Genomic DNA, 20680 nt, shown 5'->3' with positions numbered 1-20680 from the left:
AGAGACCTGGCACGTGTAGATGCTCTCATAATCGACTGCTGTTGTCTTTTGCAGTGCAGAGATGTGCCGGCTTCAACCTGCCGTGTTGTGTCGGAGATGTTGCCGATGATTAACGAATGGCTCTGGTCTCTGGCCGTCGAGATCCACGAAGTTGAGCCGGGCCGCCTTGCGATCACTGCCCTTGAGAATGACAACATGCCCCGTGGCGCCACCTGGACAGCCAACCACGCTGCTGTCTTGCTCCACTGTCTCCTCACCAGGCACCGCTGTGTTCAGGTATGGTGAGGGAGTGGACATATTATAACATATTATACAGTAGGCTCTCGATAATTCAAACTTCCAGTTAATTCAGACAAATCTTAAACTTTTGGTTGGTCCGCTACATTTTCAATGTATTTTAAAGCTGCTTGATTCAAACTCCCTCATTGCAAACATTCGGTTGATTCAATCTTATTGCTCGTTCATGCCTGGAAATATCTGCTGAATTTGTTGCTTCTAGCTGAACATCCGCGTCTTCATGTTACTAACAGTCACAAATAAAGCAGATTGCCTGCCTACAAAACGGCCAAACTAGCCGAACCACACGCACCAACATGCTGACTGAGGAAGAAAAAAAAATGAAATGGTTTGACCTTGGTCTATCGCATGCCGAACCCTTCTTAAGGTCAGTTTTCAGTACTACACTGATGTGATGCGAGAAAGCATCCTAAGAATTGAAGGGGCTAGCAACTGTCACGGGACGCAACACATTTTGTCCCTTAATTACACACCGGTGCACACATTGTATAATAACGAGTATCAGTATTATCGCTGACATCTAACTACTGTACTGGCAATCATGCAGAGCTGTCTATGATGTTGCTGCAGCACTGAAAAACAATGAACATCACAACGCCAGTTGGTATGTTGCCCCGAGTCATATTTGTGGGAACTTCTGATAATTCAAGCAAAATCCTGAGGTCCCCTGAAGTTTGATTTATCGAGAGTCTACTGTATTTGAAAATTTGAGTGCTAAGGGACAAGGAGGAAGACCAGACAGGACATATACATGAACATTTCAGTGCGGAGGGACAAAAACCTGAGCACTATAATCTTCAGTTTTGCGACCATACCCAACTTTTCCATCCTTTTGAGTGGACTCATCCTTATGTAGTATTTTTTTTTTATTAAGGCCCCTCACTAGGTTCGAGCATTGCAAACAAACAACCATGGCATGTTGGTCAAGCAGTGGGCAATTGTGCTCTGGAAAGTATAGAGCATTCAACAACTCAGTCAAATGGAAATGGGCCAAAATTTGAAATGGAAAAGTGTGTGCCCTTTGCGAGACAGCTGTGCTTCCAGAGTCGAAGTCGTGCTGTAATGCACCATTTGCAATGTCACCAACTGTGGGATGCGACTTGCTCTGTAAGCCATTATGAAGCACGAGTTCCTCCACTGGAAATATGCAGCAAGGCTAAATAGAGAAAAAAGAAAAAAAAGTTTGGGTATAGCAGAACATGCTCCTAGCACACGGGCAAATTTACGAAACTTTCACTGTTTGCCAGCTGTAACTATGGCAAAGAAGGGGATGGTCTCACCTGACAGTGGCTCTCTGTCCTGGTGGCATGGCAATAGGCTGGTTCAACTTCCTGTAATTCCTCCAATAGTGAACTAACTTGAGAAAAATCTTGCGATAAAACCTTCCCTAGACAGCACCTCAGTGTGCTAGGCAGCACCTTGCAAATTCCAGTGTGTAACTGATTTGTCACAAGATCTGGTGAGAGGCCCTTTGTTCCCTAAATTTCCTGCATTGTACTCCTCCAACAGGTTGTACTACTCATTCTCCGTCCTGCGCTACAATGCAGGCACAGTTATCATACTTAAGCCAAGCACGCCTTCAGCTCCCGTTTTCTTCTCTGGCAGAGAGTGGGGGCCATCATCCTATTCAGTACATGTGTGAGACTATGTGTTGGACATTTACTTCTTAATGCCTGCGTAAATTTAGGTATGTTTTTAGGCATAGTATGCGTAAACAGAACTTGAATGGCAAGAAAACTGTGTAGTTTATGTAAAGGGCACTCTTTGAGACTTGCAGTATGATTGTATTCTTTTCCTTTCAAAGACCTTCTGAGATGTTATTGCACTGCATGTTGTCATACTATAAATAGAAGTTCAGGGGAAGATAGAACCTTGAAGCGATGAAAAATCCTTGGAACACGGGGTGTCGCTGGGGCAAATGTTTTGACTTGTCTTCTTCAAGGCTCTGACGACACCCCTTGTTCCGAGGATTTTTCATGTTATCATACTGGTATGATGTGCTGTGGCAGACTACAGTACTACGGTATAACCTTGTTACAATTTCTCTGCTTCCAGCTAACATTCAGATACTACTTACCAATTTGTGGCGTTATGCTGGTTTTCCTATCTCTTCCACTGGTAGAGCTTTGTATATTACGGATCCTGGTACAACATACATTCGGATATACGGTGGACTCCCATTAAACGAAACTACGTAGGCACATTTGGTTGGTCTCCTATATACAGTCAAACCTCATTATATGTACCCATTTTAAACGTGCTAACGGTTAAAACGTAGTAGGCTCCTCTTAAACGGAACTCGAAGGGGATCAAGAAACTGTTCCATGTATCAGAAGTTTTATTTAAGCCATCGTCAGCCTGTCTACGCCCACTGCAGGGCAAAGGCCTCTCCCATGTTCCGCCAATCAACCCGGTCCTGTGCTTTCTGCTGCCACGTTATACCTACAAACTTCTTAATCTCATCTACCCACCTAGTTTTCTGTCTCCCCCTCACGCGTTTGCCATCTCTTGGAATCCAGTCAGTTACCCTTAATGACCACCGGTTATCCTGCCGACGTGCTACGTGCCCGGCCCATATCCATTTCTTCTTCTTGATTTCAGCTATGATGTCCTTAACCCCCGTTTGTTCCCTGACCCACTCTGCTCTCTTCCTGTCTCTTAAAGTTACACCTATCATTTTCCTTTCCATCGCTCGCTGCGTCGTCCTCAATTTAAGTTGAACCCTCTTTGTAAGTCTCTAGGTTTCTGCTCCGTAGGTAAGTACCGGTAAGATGCAGCTGTTATATACCTTCCTCTTGAGGGATAGTGGTAGATTACCATTCACGATTTGATAATGCTTGCCGAATGAGCCCCAACCCATCCTTATTCTTCTAGTTATTTCACTCTCATGGTTCGGCTCTGCGGTTACTATTTGTCCTAAGTAGACGTATTCCTTTACAACTTCCACTGTGTCGCCCCCTATCGCAAAGCGCTGTTCTCTGCCAAGATTGTTCCACATTACATAGCATTGGAAAGATCGTGTCTCCCTGCTGTACGCCCTTCTTTATTGGGATTCTGTCGCTTTCTTTATGGAGGACTATAGTGGCTGTGGATCCGCTGTAGATTTCTTCTATTATGTTTATATAGGCTTCGTCGATGCCTTGATTCCGCAGTGCCTGCATGACTGCTGATGTCTCCACCGAATCAAATGCCTTCTCGTAATCTATGAAGGCTATGTATAGGGGTTGGTTGTATTCCGCGCATTTCTCTATCACCTGATTGATAGTATGAATATGGTCTATTGTTGAGAAGCCTGTACGAAATCCTGCCTGGTCCTTTGGTTGTTTGAACTCTAATGTCGTATTAATTCAGTTAGCAATTACTTTTGTAAATAGCTCGTATACAACGGACAGTAAGCTGATAGGCCTGTAATTTTTCAGGTCCTTGACGTCCCCTTTCTTATGGATCAAGATGATGTTGGCATTCTTCAAAGATTCTGGTATCCTCCCCGTCGAGAGACACTTCGTATACAGGGTGGCCAGTTTTTCTAACATAATCTCTCCACAGTTTTTCAACAGGTCTGATGTTACCTGATCCCCACCAGCGGCTTTGCCTCTTTGCATTCCCTTTAGTGCTTTCTTTACTTCTCCTGTCAATACTGGTGGGATGTCAGATTTCTCTGGGCTATTACTGCTTCTTACGTTATCATCCTGACTGTCTCGGCTGCTGTACAGATCTCTGTAGAACTCTTCCGCTACCTCAACTATTCTATCCATATTGGTTGTGACCTTGCCTTCCTTGTCCCTTAATGCATACATCTGATTTTTGCCTATGCACAGTTTTGTCTTCATAGCTTTGAGGCTTCTTCCGTTCTTTAGAGCATGCTCAATTCTCTCCATATTATACTTTCTTATGTCGGCTACTTTACGCCTATTGATTAATTTCGTAAGCTCCGCCAGCTCTATTTTGTCTGTTGCATTTGAGGCTTTGATGGCTTGACGTTTCTTAATGAGGTTTTTCGTCTCTTGGGATAGCTTACCAGTGTCCTGACTTCCACTGCACACTCCTTAATGATACTAGTCAGATTATCATTCATTGCGTCAACGCTAAGGTCGGTTTCCTCGGATAAAGCCGTGTACCTATTCTGAAGTGAAACTCTGAATTCCTGTGCTTTCCCTCTCAGAGCTAGGTCATTAATCGGCTTCTTGTGTATCAGGTTCTGCCGTTCCTTCCTCAAGTCTAGTTAAATTCTAGATCTTACCATTCTATGGTCACTGCATCGGATCTTGTTAATACTTCCACATCCTGTACAATGCCCGCGTGAACGCACATTATGAAGTCTATTTCATTTTTAGTTTCGCCATTAGGACTCCTCTACGTCCACTTACGAGTAGCGCATTTTCTGTAGAAGGTATTCAGGATCCGTAAATTATTGTGTTCTGCGAACTCTACTAGTAGCTCCCCTCTGGCATTTCTAGAGCCAATGCCATATTACCCAACTGCATGATTTCCAGCCTACTTCTTGCCTACTTCTGCATTAAAGTCGCCCATCAGTACAGTATACTGTGTCTTTACCTTACTCATTGCTGATTCTACGTCTTCGTAGAAGCGTTCAACCAGTTGATCATCATGGCTGGATGTAGGCGCGTAGGCCTGTACCACCTTCATCCTGTACCTCTTATTAAACTTAATCACGATACATATCACCCTCTCATTAATGCTATAGTATTCCTCTATATTGCCAGCTATATTTTTATGAATAAGGAACCCCACTCCTAGTTCTCTTCTGTCAGCTAAGCCACGATAGCATAGGACGTGTCCGTTCTTCAGCACTGCATAAGCCTCCTGTGGCCTCCTAACCTCACTGAGCCCTATTACATCCCATTTAACACCCTCTAATTCCTCGAATAGTACAGCTAGACTTGCCTCACTAGATAAAGTTTTAGCGTTATACGTAGCCAAGTTCAGATTCCAATGGCGGCCTGTCCGGACCCAGAGATTCTTAGCACCCTCTGCTGCGTCGCAGGTCTGACCGCCGCCTTGGTCAGTTGCTTCGCAGCCACTGGGGACTGAGGGCCGAGGGTTAATTGGTGTATTCATGTGGGAGGTAGTGGCGAAGTACTACACCAGGGTGGCCAGTCCTGCTCTTGTGAGGGAGTGCATTGCTGGCTGTGGTCGCCAGTGAGGCTGCACCCCAGGCCTTTTTACACAATTCCATCATCACGTGGATTTTTTTTTTTAATCCGGTTGGGAATTGTCTGGCAATTGTTCGAACTACGGACCTTTTGCATGCGAGGCTGATGCTCTACCACTACGCCATCGCTGCTATATTCATTTAAGCAAGGTACACATATTTCATGAACCAAAAAGTTTATTTCATTTGCACCAACCCTAGCTTACTGATCGGGATGAGTAAGGAAAAAAAAAAAGGAGTGAAGTATGGTTTGCTTGGCATGAGCTGCTTCTTTACAAGGTAAGCACCCATGCCTGACAAGCTAGACAGAAATTCTCAACAACCCTCATGCTCAAAATAGCGCTGCGAAAGTTCAAAAGCCTCCTTAGCTGCACTGTCCGGTTACGCCACTGCACTGGAAACGATGTCGTCACATTCATCACTGGAGGAAGGTTGATCTTCACCTTGCACTTCGGCAATCAGTTCCTCAAAGGGCCAGAGGGCACGGCCTGATTAAATACTACATCAGCGTCAGCATCAGCAGGGCTTTCCGCTTCATAAGGTACTGGTTCTCATGCTTGAAGGCCCGCATGGTGGAACCACCTCTGTATTGTTGTTGCCTGTACTTGCTCCCAGGCGTGGGCCAAGATGTGAATGGTTGCCAACAAATCTACGTTGTAGCACTTGTCAGTGTCTGCACAAAGCAGCATCCGATGGAGCAGCTGTCTGCGGTAATGAACTTTTAGGTTCTGAATTACCCCTTCATCCATTGGCTGGATCACTGCAGTTGCATTGGCTGGCAAGAACTCAAGACTGATGGACTTGAGTCCTTCAGTCTGGCCTTGGGCAGGGTGGCAATTATCGACGATGAGGACAACCTTCCTGCCTTGCCTCGTAAATCTTGCATCTTCCTCCCATAGCCAGTTTTCGAAAATTGCCATGGTCATCCAGGCTCTTCCGTTAGCATTGTATGTAACGGGAAGGTGTCGAACGCCCTGAAACAATGTGTGTGCTTTGACTTTCCTATTACTAACAGCTTCAGTTTATCACCTGCCATGTTTGCACCCACCAGCGCAGTAATGCGATCCTTACTGTGTTTTCCACCGCAACAGGCTTCGCCTTTGAAAGCGAGTCTTTAACGGAAGCACTTTATAAAAAAGGCCCATCTCATCGATGTTGAAGACGTCTCGCGGCTCATAGTTGATCAAAATTTCCTTAAGCCGCCCCTATTGCCAGTCGGTGCAAATGTCTCTATTTACTGCAGCACTCTCACCTGAAATTGCCTTGCAAACAAGGCTGTGGCATTTCTTGAAGCAGCCGAGCCATCCATCACTTAAGGCAAAGTTCTCAACACCCATTTGCAGGGCAATCTCTCGCATCTTCTGCTCCAGAATGGGTCCGCCTATTGGAAAATTTGAGCTCAACGAAAAGAACTTTTTCTAGTTCTTCGTAAGGCATCGTCTACATCCGTATCTGCTTAGAGGGGAAGGTCCCATTCTTGACGGCTTTTTTGATTGTGTGTTTGTTTTTCAAGATCCGCGACAGCAGGTAGTTTTAGAATAGCGTACGCAAAGCCTTGCGTTGGCTTTTCGCGCAACTGCGCATGCGTCGTACGCTAACCGCTTGCAGGCTCCCGTTAAGTGATGGAAATAGCGGGCTGCAAACGCTAACGCTAACTTAGCATATGCTATTCTAAAACTGCCTAGCATCGACTTCGGGATGTTGAACATTTTTGCCACACGTCTTGGTCAGGTGCTTCAGTCAAGCTCTTTAAGAATTTCGAGCTTCTTTTCAAGCGAGAGTGCCTGATGCGGCCGCTTCTTCGTGCTCTCTATCATGCCGAAATATCCACATCTAGTCACGCAGGTAGGTCTGACACAGCTAACAGCCCCTGATGCAGCACAATCAGTATGGCTACTGGATTGTCTTGTCTGGCGATGGCGTTGGCTATACATTCCATGGTTGTGAGACTCCTTTTGGTATGGGCAAGTCTGTGTTGTGTTTGGCGTTTGTGCCATTTAACCGTAGGTGACCAGTAAGTAGTGTTTCGATTAACCGAAGAATTTTACTGTGCCAAAAATGTAAACCCAGCAAAATGATCCTGTTCAATTCCGTTAATAAGGCATTTTTGTTTAACCTAGTTTCGTTTATTAGGAGTGCACTGTAATTGCGACGAATCCCTGACCGAGTCTCATAGAGCCTAACGTATTCTCTGACCGCATAAGCCGTGGTCGTTCATCCTGTGCCTACCGATTAGTGCATACCCCGTGATAACATTTTGTGCCATAAAAGTTTATGCGCTGCTGAGCTTGCTGATGCCACAGTGTGCCACAAAAGGTTTTCTGTCTTTTCAAGGAGTGCTCATAAGTACTTGCGTTCATACTCACGCTCATAAGTACTCACATTCATACTCAAGTTTACTCCCACTTATGGGCACTCGCTCACGTTCATACTCATACCTGCTCATAGCCATCAGTACCCGCTCGCCTTCAGTTCATACTCACGCCCACTCACACTGATGAGTACTAACTCATGCTTACTCACACCCAATGGTGCTCACGTTCACTCACGTCTACCCACTCCCATGGGTATTCACTCACATTCATACTCTAACCTACTGCACTCACTCGTAAGTTACGTTCATACTCATTTCTGCTCACATCCTTCATCACTCACTCACACTCACGCCTTTGAAATGAGTGTACTCATGAATGAATATGCCAAGATTTCCGCTCTACTCACACTCACAGGCGGCCCCTGACATTCACGTTGAAGTACACTCCCGTTCACAGATACACTCAAACCTCATTATAACAAAGTCACATCTGACATGAAAATAAGTTCGTTATATCCAAAAGTTCGTTATAAACATATATTTGCAACACTATCTATGACAAGACTATTCTTCATTTAATTTGTTATAACCGATAATTCGTTATATCCGTGTTCGTTGTATCGAGGTTTGAGTGTACTCGCGTTTACGCATCTACTAGCTTCCATCCTTAATCATTACCACTCACACCCACTCAACCTCCCTGGGTCCCATTCACATCTGTCTGTCACACTGGACGTTTTGTATGATTTGAATGGAATGGCATTCGCATCTAAGATGATCTCTCAGATATTGTCGTTATATCCGAACATGCAGATTTGTAATGGATAGTCTTAGGGACAAACCGCGGATAATAACACCCGTTCAAGAGAAATGTCCTGTGTATATGTTTTATATGGGATGTCTGACGGATTTTCGCCATAGGATATCCCGGAACAGACACCAGCCTCGGCTAGAGTGGAATCCTGTGGAGCATTACATTGACTTACAGTAAAAGCTGCTGAATTCAGATTTCACGGGACCGGAAAAGATGTTCGAATTAAACGAATGCCAAATAATCTAAAGTATCAAGAAAACAATAAACAAGTGTCTATTACATCAATGCATTTGCATTTTCTTGATGAATACGCAAATTCATGCTACATATTTGGCATCAGAGCAATGCAAGTGCCACAAATTTCTTCATTTGCGACTTTGTTCATAATGTGACACCGCGGCTCAAGACAGTCATGTCTTAACACTAAACGTGCTCGGCCCCCGTCCCTTATTACGTACTGCCATCACCAGCATGCGCACGTGACGATAACATTTTCACCGGAAAAATGATCGGCAAATCATTGTTCGTTCATCATAATGTCACAGCCGAATTTTATTCCAGCATGCGGACTGCGGCTGAAGCTCTTCACCTTAAACAGCTTCCACTATGTTCGAGTTTCGTGACATTTCGCGCGCATTGCCCGAAGTCAAAACGAAGCTACTGAGTGCCGCATTCACTGTGGACGAAAGTGTAGTCTCTAAATTAAAACACGATTATAGTCGACGTCCGATTTCCCGGACCCTCAAGGGACTGCGAAAACGTCCGGAAAATCGGGCAGTCCGGAAAAACGAATGCACATGAAAACGCACCTTTTTGATAGGTATTTTTCGCTGACGGAGAGGGTCACAGCCGGAATACAAGATTCCCATAGTAATTCAGCCAATGCATCGTTTAGGTGGCTCTGAAAAGAGCCGTTTATAAAAAAAATACGATGTGGCCGGCACTACCTCATAGGTCAGCACTTGGGCGCAAAGAAGTCGCTTATTTTCTTTTGCATGGTCCGCTTGCCCGCGATTATGTCTGCCTCAATTTCAGTCAACGTCATGTTGCCGCTGTACACCAATGACAGTGTCATCAGTGCTCGTGTCAACTCCGAGCTCGTTGGCTGTGTAGGAGCTGGCTCTTCGTTCTCGGTGTCGGAGTCATCGGAATCCTCCGTAACTTGATGAATGATTTCGTCATCGGTCAACTCCGCACATAGCTCGAGGTCTTTGTCAGCGTCGGCGAAGCCCTCAAGGGTTATCTCGGCTGGAATCAATGCGCCGCCAGCGCGCAGATCGTCGAAGGCAACGTCCGCAGATGGCAGTTCGTCATCGTGAGCCTACGACATGGCTTTGTGCGCTTCGAAGGCGCGGATGAAGACGAAGGAGCAGTCGGTGCCATTGCTGTAAACGGCCAATCCGCTCGACGAAAAGCGCAGCACGAAACAGCTAGGAACTCGGTGGATGCTGAAGGTCGGGAAACGTGATGACTGAAGGTAGCGCGCAGCAGCAAACGATCAACCGCAGACACGACTGCAGAGCTGGCACAGCTGACAAAACAACACGTGAACGAACACAGTGAGGTTTGGCTTGGCTAAGCTACGGCTGGCAACGGATTGACACGTGCGGTTTCGAGGTTACGGCAGCCGCGGCGCGGTGCGGCGGTGCCGCTGGCCACACCTGCGATGCGAGTATGGTGGGTTCAAGGATATGAAAATGAAAACAACCAAAATGGCGGCGTCGGTGGTGACTTTGGGTCGGCGGTTAACAGTAAAAAGTCCGGGAAATCGGATGGCGAAGGCTATAAGCGTCCGGAATTTCGGACTTTTTAATACATTGACTCTACGGGGAACTTGATGGTGCCACAGATGAGTCCGGGAAATCAGGCATGTCCGGAATTTCGGGCGTCCGGGAAATCGGACGTCGACTGTATAGCGTCCACGCAGTTCTGGAGCGACAAAACTACTGCTTGTCGCAGCTTTGACCCGCAGTCGCTATCGATGCGATAATAGCTATATCGCCCACGCACTTCACGTGCGCCGAGTGAAATCGAATACGAATCAAGTGGGCTACAGCCGTTGAAGTCTTGGTCGCCAACAATGTGATTATGGCTAGATCGTGGATGGCGACCATGCCTTTGTGAAGGCCCATGACCTTTTGAGTCATTTGCGAATGCTGCTTTTCCTCCTTTGAGTCGAACATTTGTGGCGCTTTGTGCTTGGCATGCTCTGAGGATCGTCTGAATTAACCGGGTTGCGGCCAAATATGACCGAATTACCGAGACTTTGATATCATTAAACAATGCATATGCTTGCCGGTACCAGAGAACATGTCCTAATTATCTGATTTCCTGAATTAACGTGGGGGTGGGGGGTGGAATTAACGACCTTTTACCGTATAACGTTTCATTTTCGTCGACTGACCAAAGAGCAAATTTATGGCGCGCTTATTTGCTAACTCCACCTTCACTTTTTATGCCAGGGGTCTGAAATTCACCTCAGCTAAGGGGCCGCAGTCACGAAAATTTACTCCCACAAGGGCCAGGACACAGTGACGAAGGTAAGAGCGCGGGGCCGGGTAGGAATAGTTTGTACAAAATGTCAGCTAGCTTTGCCATGTGAAAGACCTTTCTCATATTGCACAAATGGGTCATTTCTGAAGGGGATTTGTTGCCAGGATTCCAACGACATATCTACCTCCAAAATAACTAAAATATGGACGACGGTTCTGAAAGTTTCTTTCACGGTTATGTATCAATACATGTTGACCGCAGGGGTTCCCTCACGAAAAACAAAATGCTTTAGACAAGTCGTGCTTGTGTAGCTCATGAACATACTTACTAAGAAAAAAAAAATGCGACAAAGGCAGTTACGTGTGGGCCTCAGGCCACTTGTTTGAGACACCTGGCTTATGCGATACACATTGGTCAGCACTTGCCAGAATAATGCGAGGTAGATCATTAGCAGAACAGACTGTTGGGTTAGTTTGTTATCCATGAACACTGAAAGAAAAAGCGCTAAAATTGACCGAGCACAAGAAGAACAGACACCAGTCCTTTGTCTGTTCTCCTTTTTGTGCTCGTCAATTTTAGCGTTTATTCTTTCAGTGTTCCAGGTAGATCATGTTTCGATGGCTGACGATCAGTTTTGTAAATGCTGCATTTAAGGGCAGGAATAGTGCTTTCGCCTACTTGGTTTTTCTTTTGTGTTAAGGCGATGTAGCGCGAAACAAGACACGTGTTGCTTGCCTTGCTTGGCACTGCACCACATTTACAAAATGCCACATCACATAATGAGCATGGCTTTTGTGCTGCACGTTATCTTTGTGACACAAAGCGCAGCGCGCGCAGAAGTTCGGCGCGCTGAGTCGCTGTACAGGCTTCTGCTTTTGCATTAGGCACACCCAATGCATAAACATGCGCCACCTGTATGTAAGGGACAGTTTTCTACCCCCCTCTCCCCACTGAAAGTGTATTGCGCTTGCACGCTGTTTGACCATTCTAGCATTGATTGGGTCTGTTCGGCCAACATTGTGAAAATCCAGCGCACAATCATGACATAGACGAGGAAGAAGCACACCAACACAGTGCTGATCGGCGTTGTGCCACATTGTAGTTTCTGTGCGCTACACCAGCAGCCCCACCCTGTTAATCCTTGGATTACGACGTTTTTGAGACATGGCGAGTTGACGCCGCAATATGGACGTCTGCATTACACCAAAAATGTTTATATACTACATTCAATCGTCGTACTTCATATAAAATTATTAGTGTTAAGGCGAACATCTTATATGCCTCATCAAACGGAAAAAGTGACCTGTAATGCCATATGACACTTCCTCCTAGTCCTCTTCCTTTGTCCATGTTGAAGCTCAATCACTAAAAAAAGAAACTCAGATGAGATCATGGGAAATACACCATCTCCAAAATATGCGCAAGGGTCCAAACGTCGTCACAAACTCATAATTTATTAAGGCGAAGGCCTTGTGTGTTTCACGCGTAGGTGGCCTTGAACGAAAAGCTCACTAAAAAAATCTAGTGACCTCCCAAGCACGAAGCTGTGCGCTAACTTTGCTTTTGCAGCCTTCGTGAGAAAAAAGAAAGGAGCAGAACGGCGTTTGTGCGATATAAATTGCACGGTAAAAAGTTATGATTTGTGGCGTAGTGGGTAAGTTGCTAGTTTACTTGTATTAGTAGCCACAAGAGAGTTTATAACGGGCTCTAGAAATGCCACTCTTCTAGCTTTCGCTGTGACTGTGCTGCGCTTTCTGCGCAGGCCTGGCGTTTTTTTCTGGTTTCTATGATAGTCACGGTCCCTCGGTTCCTTCAAAGCCGTCTTCTGAGGTAGCTAAAGGTCGTAACGTACAGGTCGAGAGAACAGCAGCAGGTCGCTCTTAGCATCCCGCGCCAGCGAGCTCTTCTTCGTTGCTCTTTCTACATTCTGTACACGGCATAGGTGCATTTGTCTTGTCGTCTTTCTTGCATCAGGCACGTTGCAATATATTCAATTATTGTGTACTTGAAAAAAATTTTTTCAAGTACACGATACAAGACCGGGAAGGAGAGCGTCCCTTTAATACAAGACCGGGAAGGAGAGCGTCCCGAGGACCAAAGCAAGGAAAGTTTCCTGCCGTTGAAGAATACCTTTTCAAATATGTGCGAGAGCTTAGGCCCACCGGTATCACCGTGTCATGGAACCTCATTTCTCCCAGCATTGTTGAGAAGAGCTTCAAGAAGATGGGGCTGTCGAACACGCTCGACAGAACCGAGGACGATGCACTTTGGGACTGTTGTGACAGCGCGGTGATGATTCCCAGTCAGACTTATCGACCAGTGATTCTGACTAGGCCGTGCGTGGCCGATCTGGCTGGTTAAAGTACGCGCTAATTCTGTTAAATAAACAGGTACCCTTCGTTAGTACTATAACTTTTTTTTTTTTATATGTATACCGTGCGCGTTAGGACTATATATTACACATTGTTTCGGATGTGTTCGCGAAATCTTCACGTAATTTGCACATCCCCTCTTCAGAGCACCAACTTCGCTTAAAAAAAGTGCGCAAATTGTGTGAGTAAATATGGTAGTTGCCAAAAATGATGCGCGCACGCCGTAGCTACAAGCCTGATGAGGCAAGTAGACAGATTAAGAAAAAGCGATTACCTGGATGCCCTGATAGCATCTTTGTTTGAGAAGTTGTTAAAGGGCTTCAATAGGACTAGTGATAAGATTGATGAACCACAAGAAAAATCAAAAGAACGGCCTATTGTGTTGCCATACATTCACGTTTCTCATGGACTAAAGAAAATTGTGAACAGGTTCGGGGGGCATACCCATGGTTATCACGGCCCCTAACAAATTAATCTCACTTTTTCATTAAGTCAACAACAACCAGCAGCGGTCAAGCAATTTGTGCAGTGTCAACTATTCGGACAAGTTTATTGCATCGAAAAGAAGTTATTTATTGTGTCTCTCTTTCCTGCGGGAGGGAGTAGTACATTGGACAAACCGGGAGGTGCATCAACACACGACTGCGCGATCATAGCTATAACTGCAAGCAGATCACTCACCCCGGAAACATGACTACTCATTGCAGCAGCTGTTAGTGTCATCCGAAATTCGATTGCACCACGATTTTGTCACGATGTGAAAACTCAAAAGAGAGGGAACTCATTGAAGCCTTCACAATGCACCATGCCAGCGTTGATATCTGTGTTAGCGCTCCTTCACTATCATTAACAGAAGCGGAGGTGTCGTTCATTCAAAGCAGGGAAACTAATAGACTTCGAGACGCGTGGGCGGATAGTATCTCTATAGATTGCGGATAGCATCTCTCTTGATGTATTTCTAGCGCATGTTTAAGTTTTCTTTGTTCTGTTTTTTCTGTGAGCACAACGCATGAGACTGACTTAATGGCCACATTGCGATGAAACCTCGTCCTCCCTGTGTGGAGGGAGCCTAATCGATTCTGCAGGCATCTTCAATAAAGTTGTTCTCTCTCTCTCTTTGTGCGTATATATTTCGACATGATTCTGCAAAAATAAACAGTTGTTAGTTTGCGCTTGTGTTGTCCCGCATCGCTTTCATTTCCCTGTAGTGCGCTAGTTTACAAACCAACTGGCCCCTACCTTGGCTCTCAGACATAGCGGAAACGGTTCAAGATGAAGAGTTAACTGCAATACGCCTGCTGGCATAAAACTTGCTTGCTACATCGCAATGTACGAACGACTAGTTGCTGTCCATTTTGGTGGTAAAAAAATTATCGTCACATGCGTGTGGTTGTGTTCGTAGTCGCAGTTGATGGTGCATGTGGTGGTGTTGGTGGTGCAGCTTTCTGTGTACTAGTACTGTACCATTTCCTGTGTTTATTTCACTTTATGTAGTCTTGAAAATCGCTTGTAATATCTTCACAAACATACTTCCACAGAATGTAGTGGAATGACAAGGTTTTACCTATGCACTACGTAATTTGAGCCACTAAAAAACCGAAACGTCAGTGCAATCGAGGTTGCCAGTAGAATGAAAGATTCTTCTACAAGACTTCTTTTTCCTTACACAAGCTTTTTACTTAGGCAGCAGATTTTTTAAATAAAAAATTCTGTGACTATCAGGCACTTGTCGTCTTCACACATGATGTCTAAGTTGAGGTGGGAATACCTTGCCACTGGGTCATTCCACGCCAAACGTCCCTGCCATTTCGGAGACCATCTCAAATGTTTTCGGGAGAAATTGTGCTGATTTCTTGCATTGAAAATAACTAATTGCTAAAATATGTCAGATAAAAAAATTTTTGGTCGCATGGGAGCCTTCCGAATTTCGTAGAATGTTGTCTGAGTGTGATTTGTCAGAAAAATTATTCTCAGAGTATCATTGCTTGCTTCAATACCAAAGTTGGTTTACATACTAAGCAAAGGCGTTTGTGTAAGGTGTTCAAAGCTCAATAATATTACTGCAATTTTCGTGCCAGATAGACCTCCAGAAAATTTGCCAAAATGTCCTTTGTTTGCATTCCTTCCCTTCTAATATTGCGCTATGTATGAATATTTAGTAATGAATACTTACTCTACAAAAAGTATATTTTGTGTTTAAACTATTTTCAGACCACTGCTGTTTTTAAATTTTACGAGAAAGCATCGCAAATTTCAGAAAAGCATCATTTTGGTCCACATTGAGACACAATTTACACCATGTGGTGCTCCAATTAAAAGTCAACTTTATACCTCAATCGAAGGCAAATAAATAGTTCTTATATGGCAAGTTTTATTGTTACAATTTTTGTTTTAACCCCTTAAGTGCTTAATTTTTTTGAAAATTTCCCAACCAAAAGTGCCTATTTTTTTTATTGCCGATTTCGAATCTGATTGTACTAAAAAGCAGCTTGTCGATGTTGAAAAAATATTTGTACCACATACTTAGTCAAATCAAAACACGGCATAACGCAAGGGGGCCTGTTGCAGCTCCTCCACCAAAATCGAGTTTCCTTTCTCAATTTTTTCCCGTTTTCTCCTCGCTTCCGAGAGCAAACGAAGCAGATTCGAAGAAACTGCTGAATATATTCCATAAGGTCATCTGGCAATGACAAGTTGAAAGTCTTGCCTGGAATGACCAAGAATGGAAAGCGAGGAGGCTTCACAGGAGGATTGTCCGCATCAAGCAGGGTCCACTGGCGAGCACTCGCGATGTTCGCTTCCAAGCTGTTTTCCATCATCACCGGAGGAGATGCTCAATTCACCGCCTTCGCTGTCTCCACTTCCGGACACAAGATAAACATCTGTATCCGTATGATCATCACTCGAAGAAGATGACGAAAATGAAAAGCCTCTTTTTCGTGTTGATGAGCCAGTTATGCATGGGTGACCGCCACCGCAAGCCATCTTTTCTTACAAAAACCGCGCTCTTTTCGCAGGAGAAACAAAAAATTGCCAAGTAAATGCTGCCATCTGGTGGATTAGACGCAATCTAAGCTGTAGAACAGCGTCTATTGTCCTGAACGCTAGAGGGGAGTACCTATTCCGCTCGGACGAGCTCTGCTGCTCGTCCAAAGCAGTTTGGGGACAGTTTGGGCAGGACGAGCTCTGCTCGTCGAAAGCAGTTAAGGGGTTAAGAAAATAATTTTTGATGTTGCCCATTGATGGCTATCTTCCCAGTTGGTCGTACGGCTTTTCCTCGTTGAAGTTCCCCATAGAGGCGTCAATGGAGAAATTCAAAAATTTTCTACCCCAAATCAAATGTTTGCCTTACCCCTTCGCTTTCTATATATTACTCTGCCACTATGGGCCCTTTAAGGTATAATGAAATAAAATACATAACAAGACAATGAAAATATGCTTCTAATGAACATCCGATCCAACTTTTTATAGCGAGATTTTGCTATAAGGAAGAATGTATGTGAAGATATTCTGCTGCCGTTTATCATTGCAAATGTCGCCACAGCAGTGGTGCCTCTGCCAACCCTGTTGTAACACTTATGGAGTAATTATAGTGAAGGTTATCTATTGCTATCGTATGGTAATTTAGAGTAATCAGTCTTGTACACTTTCGAGTTCATTGTGATATTGTTTAACTAAATAGGCATTACAGTGACGAGAAATGAGATGGCAAATAAAGTGTAAGAGTGTTCAGAAAATTGTGGAAAGCTTTCATTCATTGCACTCTGCCATGCAGGGCTGTCCAGGAATGCATGGAGTAGAAGTTCTACAGTGCTTCTGCTTCTTCGAACAGCAAGGCTGGTAATAATTCCCGAGTAACCATTCACAGATGAGCTCAAAGCAAACTTCAAAAATTGAAGCACTATAGAACTGCAGTCATTAGTTATTCATGCAGTCCACTGGTGGTGGTATCTCTTGGCATGTTGTAACCAAGAAAATGAAATTCAGCGAGAGAAGGCATACACACGTGTCTGTTGACCTTCGTTATTTCTGCCCTATCAAATCCTGAATGGCGAGTTCTTTTCTTTCACTGGAAATATATGGGAAAATGTTTATTCCAGACAGCATTTGTTGGTACTTGTGCATATGCATCACAGTGATGGTTGTGATTTATACTTATCCAAACTGGGTATATTTACAAGACAGCAAATAAACAGCTTTGGGTGGGGGGGGGGAGAATTAGAACACAAGTGAAGCAAATGTTTTGTGGAAGAGTTACAATAAAAAAAAACAGAGAAGTGCATTAGTTTGCACATATTGACAAATGTGTGGCATTGAAGAGCTTTCAGTGTTTGGTGTTTGGATCAGCAGAGTTACCAGGAGCCTAAGATCTGCAAAGTTATTTCCTGCAAGATTCAGTGACTATTGTGTGTCTCTTGTCTTCTGCAGGTTGTTGAGGGGCTGCAATCCATTTTACCTGCTACCGTAAGCTGTTCTGCGATGCCTTGAGGAACAGCACATCGCCAACCTGTGCTACGGCTAAGCAAGTGTGAGCTGACTGGTCCTGTGGTGCGGAGCATCATTTCTGCCATAAGTGGTGCCGAGCAACTGAAGGAGCTCTCATTGGACTGGTGCAAGTTTACCTCTGGCCATGTTCGTGCGGCCGAGGATGCGCTTTCCAACTACATCGCCAAGACTCGGTCACTCTGCACCCTCAACGTGGCACATGTGCCCCTGTTTCGCGATTCGTCCTCTCTCATCGATTCCTTGGAGAAAAATACGAGCATCGTCAAGCTCATTGTTGGCTCCTCAGTCCTGAATCAGGGTCGAAGTTCCAAATTTCGCCAATTTCTCACTGTGAACAGGACAGTGAAAAATTTGGTCATCTGCAGTGATTACTCCAGGTGTGTCCCAGAGGTGGGGGAAGTATTCGAGGCACTAGTGAAGAACTCCACTCTGGAGGTGCTCACTCTTGAGTACTTTGAGCTGGACCCGTTTCTTGCACTGCAATTTGCCAGGGTGTTCTTCTATAACACCACCCTTCGCGAAGCTGGCTTTCCCTGCTGCACATGGGACTATCAGTTCTTGCGAGAGACAGACACCCGTAGACAGCGTATGATGTATGCCATTGCAGGTGAGCTGGGCAGGGACTGGCGGGTTTTTCCTCTAGTCAGGGCACTGGAGAAGACTTCATCATTGCAGAAGCTCGTTCTCGCTGGGTGCTTCAGCAACGACGAGACTCGACGGCTGCTGGAAGCAGCTGCTAAATGCTCCTCCCTGCAGCAGTTGACGTTCGACTCCATCATGATGCCGTCTGTGGAGAAATTTTACCAAATGGTGCAGGAGACGGGTGCTGACAGTAAGGTCCAACTGGGATCGTGTCATTCAGAGCCTGCGGCATTTGTGTCTGGCCTGCAATCTGGCAGCGACCTGCTGAGCATGGGCCATCACAAGTTCTTCCACCTGAACACGTCAACTTTTCGTGACATTGGAGCTGCCCTCCTGCTGCATGACCGTGTCACTGCACTCGAGCTACGGCTCGACACCTGGGACGATGACTTTGTTGAGGAAGATGCGTCCACGATTGCAAGCTATCTGTCCAAGACCACGGCTCTGAAGGACATCTACATGAAGTTCAGCAACTTCAACCAGGATGCCCACCTCATCATTGAGGGGCTCTCCAAGAACAAGACAATAGAAAAGCTTGGGATTGAGGACTGGCTTGTGCGCAGCAAGGACATAAAAAAATTGTGCACTTGGTTGGTATACAGCAATACAGTGTACCACCTTGTTTACCTCTGTGCTCAGTACGAAGCATGCAAAGTACTCCTTGAAGAACTGGCTGATCTGCTCGAAGACAGCTACACCCTCACGTATATCCGTGTAGTGGAGTATCCCTCCAACTTTCAGAACTGGCAGGCTGTGAAGCAGTTCAGGCGGCGGAACTTGTCGCTCGTTGAGTGTGCTGCCCGCTTTGTGTTGGGCTCGAAATTAAAGCGGGCAGCAGCTGCTTATGAAGCTGTGTGGTGGCACCCTCAGGTGCCGTCCAAAGTCCAACAACTGGTGCCGCAGAGCCGTAGAGAGGTGGGCAAGACAATGCTACAGTGCAATCACCGTGTACGGATGCAGTTCTGGCAGCTTGCAGGCATTGTCAAAGACGAGCTTGTCTGTCATGAAAGGATCGACGGTCGGAAGCAAATTGACAATCTGGGACTCGATGCCTGGCTGCACGTTCGAGAGTTCTTGTGCATCAGTGATGTCTTGGACGAGACTGGGCAGAAGAGAAGGCTTTCACGAAAGCGTAAAAGGAGATAATGCTGCCACATTATCTGGGAGAACATCTTGTGATGTGTGATGTGTTGTTTCAACTGACTGATGGTGTTCCATTCTGCATAAAGCTAACTTAGACAATGTTGTGGTTAAATGTATAAGCCTTCACAGGGTGGTTCTCGCCCACATGTGTCTGATCACAAAAGGCCACAGCTGGCAGTTTTGTACAGTACTGCCTCTTGCATTGGTTTTGCGGTTGTTGATCAAGATCAAGATGCAGTGATAATAAGTTTGTTACCTGCTGATGATGGCACTAATAGTGGTATCGCTAGCGGGAGGCACCGCTCTTGTACAGTCGCAGCTTTGATTTACTGTCTCCTTACCGTTCACAATATTTTTGAGAAATTCTGTTTTACCAGTTCTGTACAGTTTTTTTTTGTTTGTTTGTTATTGATAGGCAGGCAAGATATAGTGAAAATACTGTAAAAACTAGCAGTTGTTCCGTGTACGAATACAACGGATGAGCGAAGCTCCTTAGAAATGGGACACTACGACTATGCCCCTGATCTCGCTGCTGGCTTTCATGAAGGTGGTAGGATGGGGAGCGGGTGGGGAGAGCGTCTGCTGCGCTCGGTGGCGGGAATGACTGAGTAAGTGTGTGGCGTGCGCAGCGCAGGGAGAGGGAGACAGGTGATGTAGCGAAGACCTTCGGCGGCGGTGACGGAACGCTGTGCGCACCGTTCAGCACGCACAGCGTTTGGTTGTCTTTTTTCACCGGCGCCGGGTGGGGAGAGCGTCTGCTGCTACCTTCGACAAAGCGCCTGCAGCGCGCTAGAATGATGGTTGTCATTTAACAATCCACGATAAAGGGGGTGAAAGACGACCATTATAACCAGTTGTGCACAGAGCTTATTTCTTTAACGAATTTCTGGTGCGCTAGAACCAAACTGCTCAAGGCCTCAACATTT

The 20680-nt window shown here is 45.4% G+C and overlaps 1 protein-coding gene and 1 pseudogene across 3 annotated transcripts in view; one reads left to right on the top strand and one right to left on the bottom strand.

Moving 5' to 3' along the window:
• Positions 1–20201, top strand: part of LOC119384009 (uncharacterized) — a 51239-nt gene extending 31038 nt beyond the window's left edge. The window contains exons 3-6 of one of the 3 annotated variants that reach the window (XM_037652292.2): positions 55–276; positions 11061–11138; positions 17239–17303; positions 17892–20201. In XM_037652292.2, the coding sequence (XP_037508220.1) occupies positions 18558–19757 (1200 nt within the window). In that variant the 5' untranslated portion in view covers positions 55–276; positions 11061–11138; positions 17239–17303; positions 17892–18557 and the 3' untranslated portion in view covers positions 19758–20201. The remainder of the gene's footprint in view (positions 1–54; positions 277–11060; positions 11139–17238; positions 17304–17891) is intronic. The other 2 variants (XM_037652291.2, XM_037652290.2) reach the window with 2 other exon arrangements.
• LOC119382187 (tigger transposable element-derived protein 6-like) lies at positions 73–6438 on the bottom strand (annotated as a pseudogene).
• Positions 20202–20680: the final 479 nt, after the last annotated feature.

Source organism: Rhipicephalus sanguineus, chromosome 2 (assembly GCF_013339695.2).
Source record: "Rhipicephalus sanguineus isolate Rsan-2018 chromosome 2, BIME_Rsan_1.4, whole genome shotgun sequence".
In the NCBI taxonomy this organism is placed as follows: domain Eukaryota; kingdom Metazoa; phylum Arthropoda; class Arachnida; order Ixodida; family Ixodidae; genus Rhipicephalus; species Rhipicephalus sanguineus.
The sequence above is the reverse complement of the archived record's forward strand: the minus strand, read 5'-3'. Positions and strand labels throughout refer to the sequence as shown.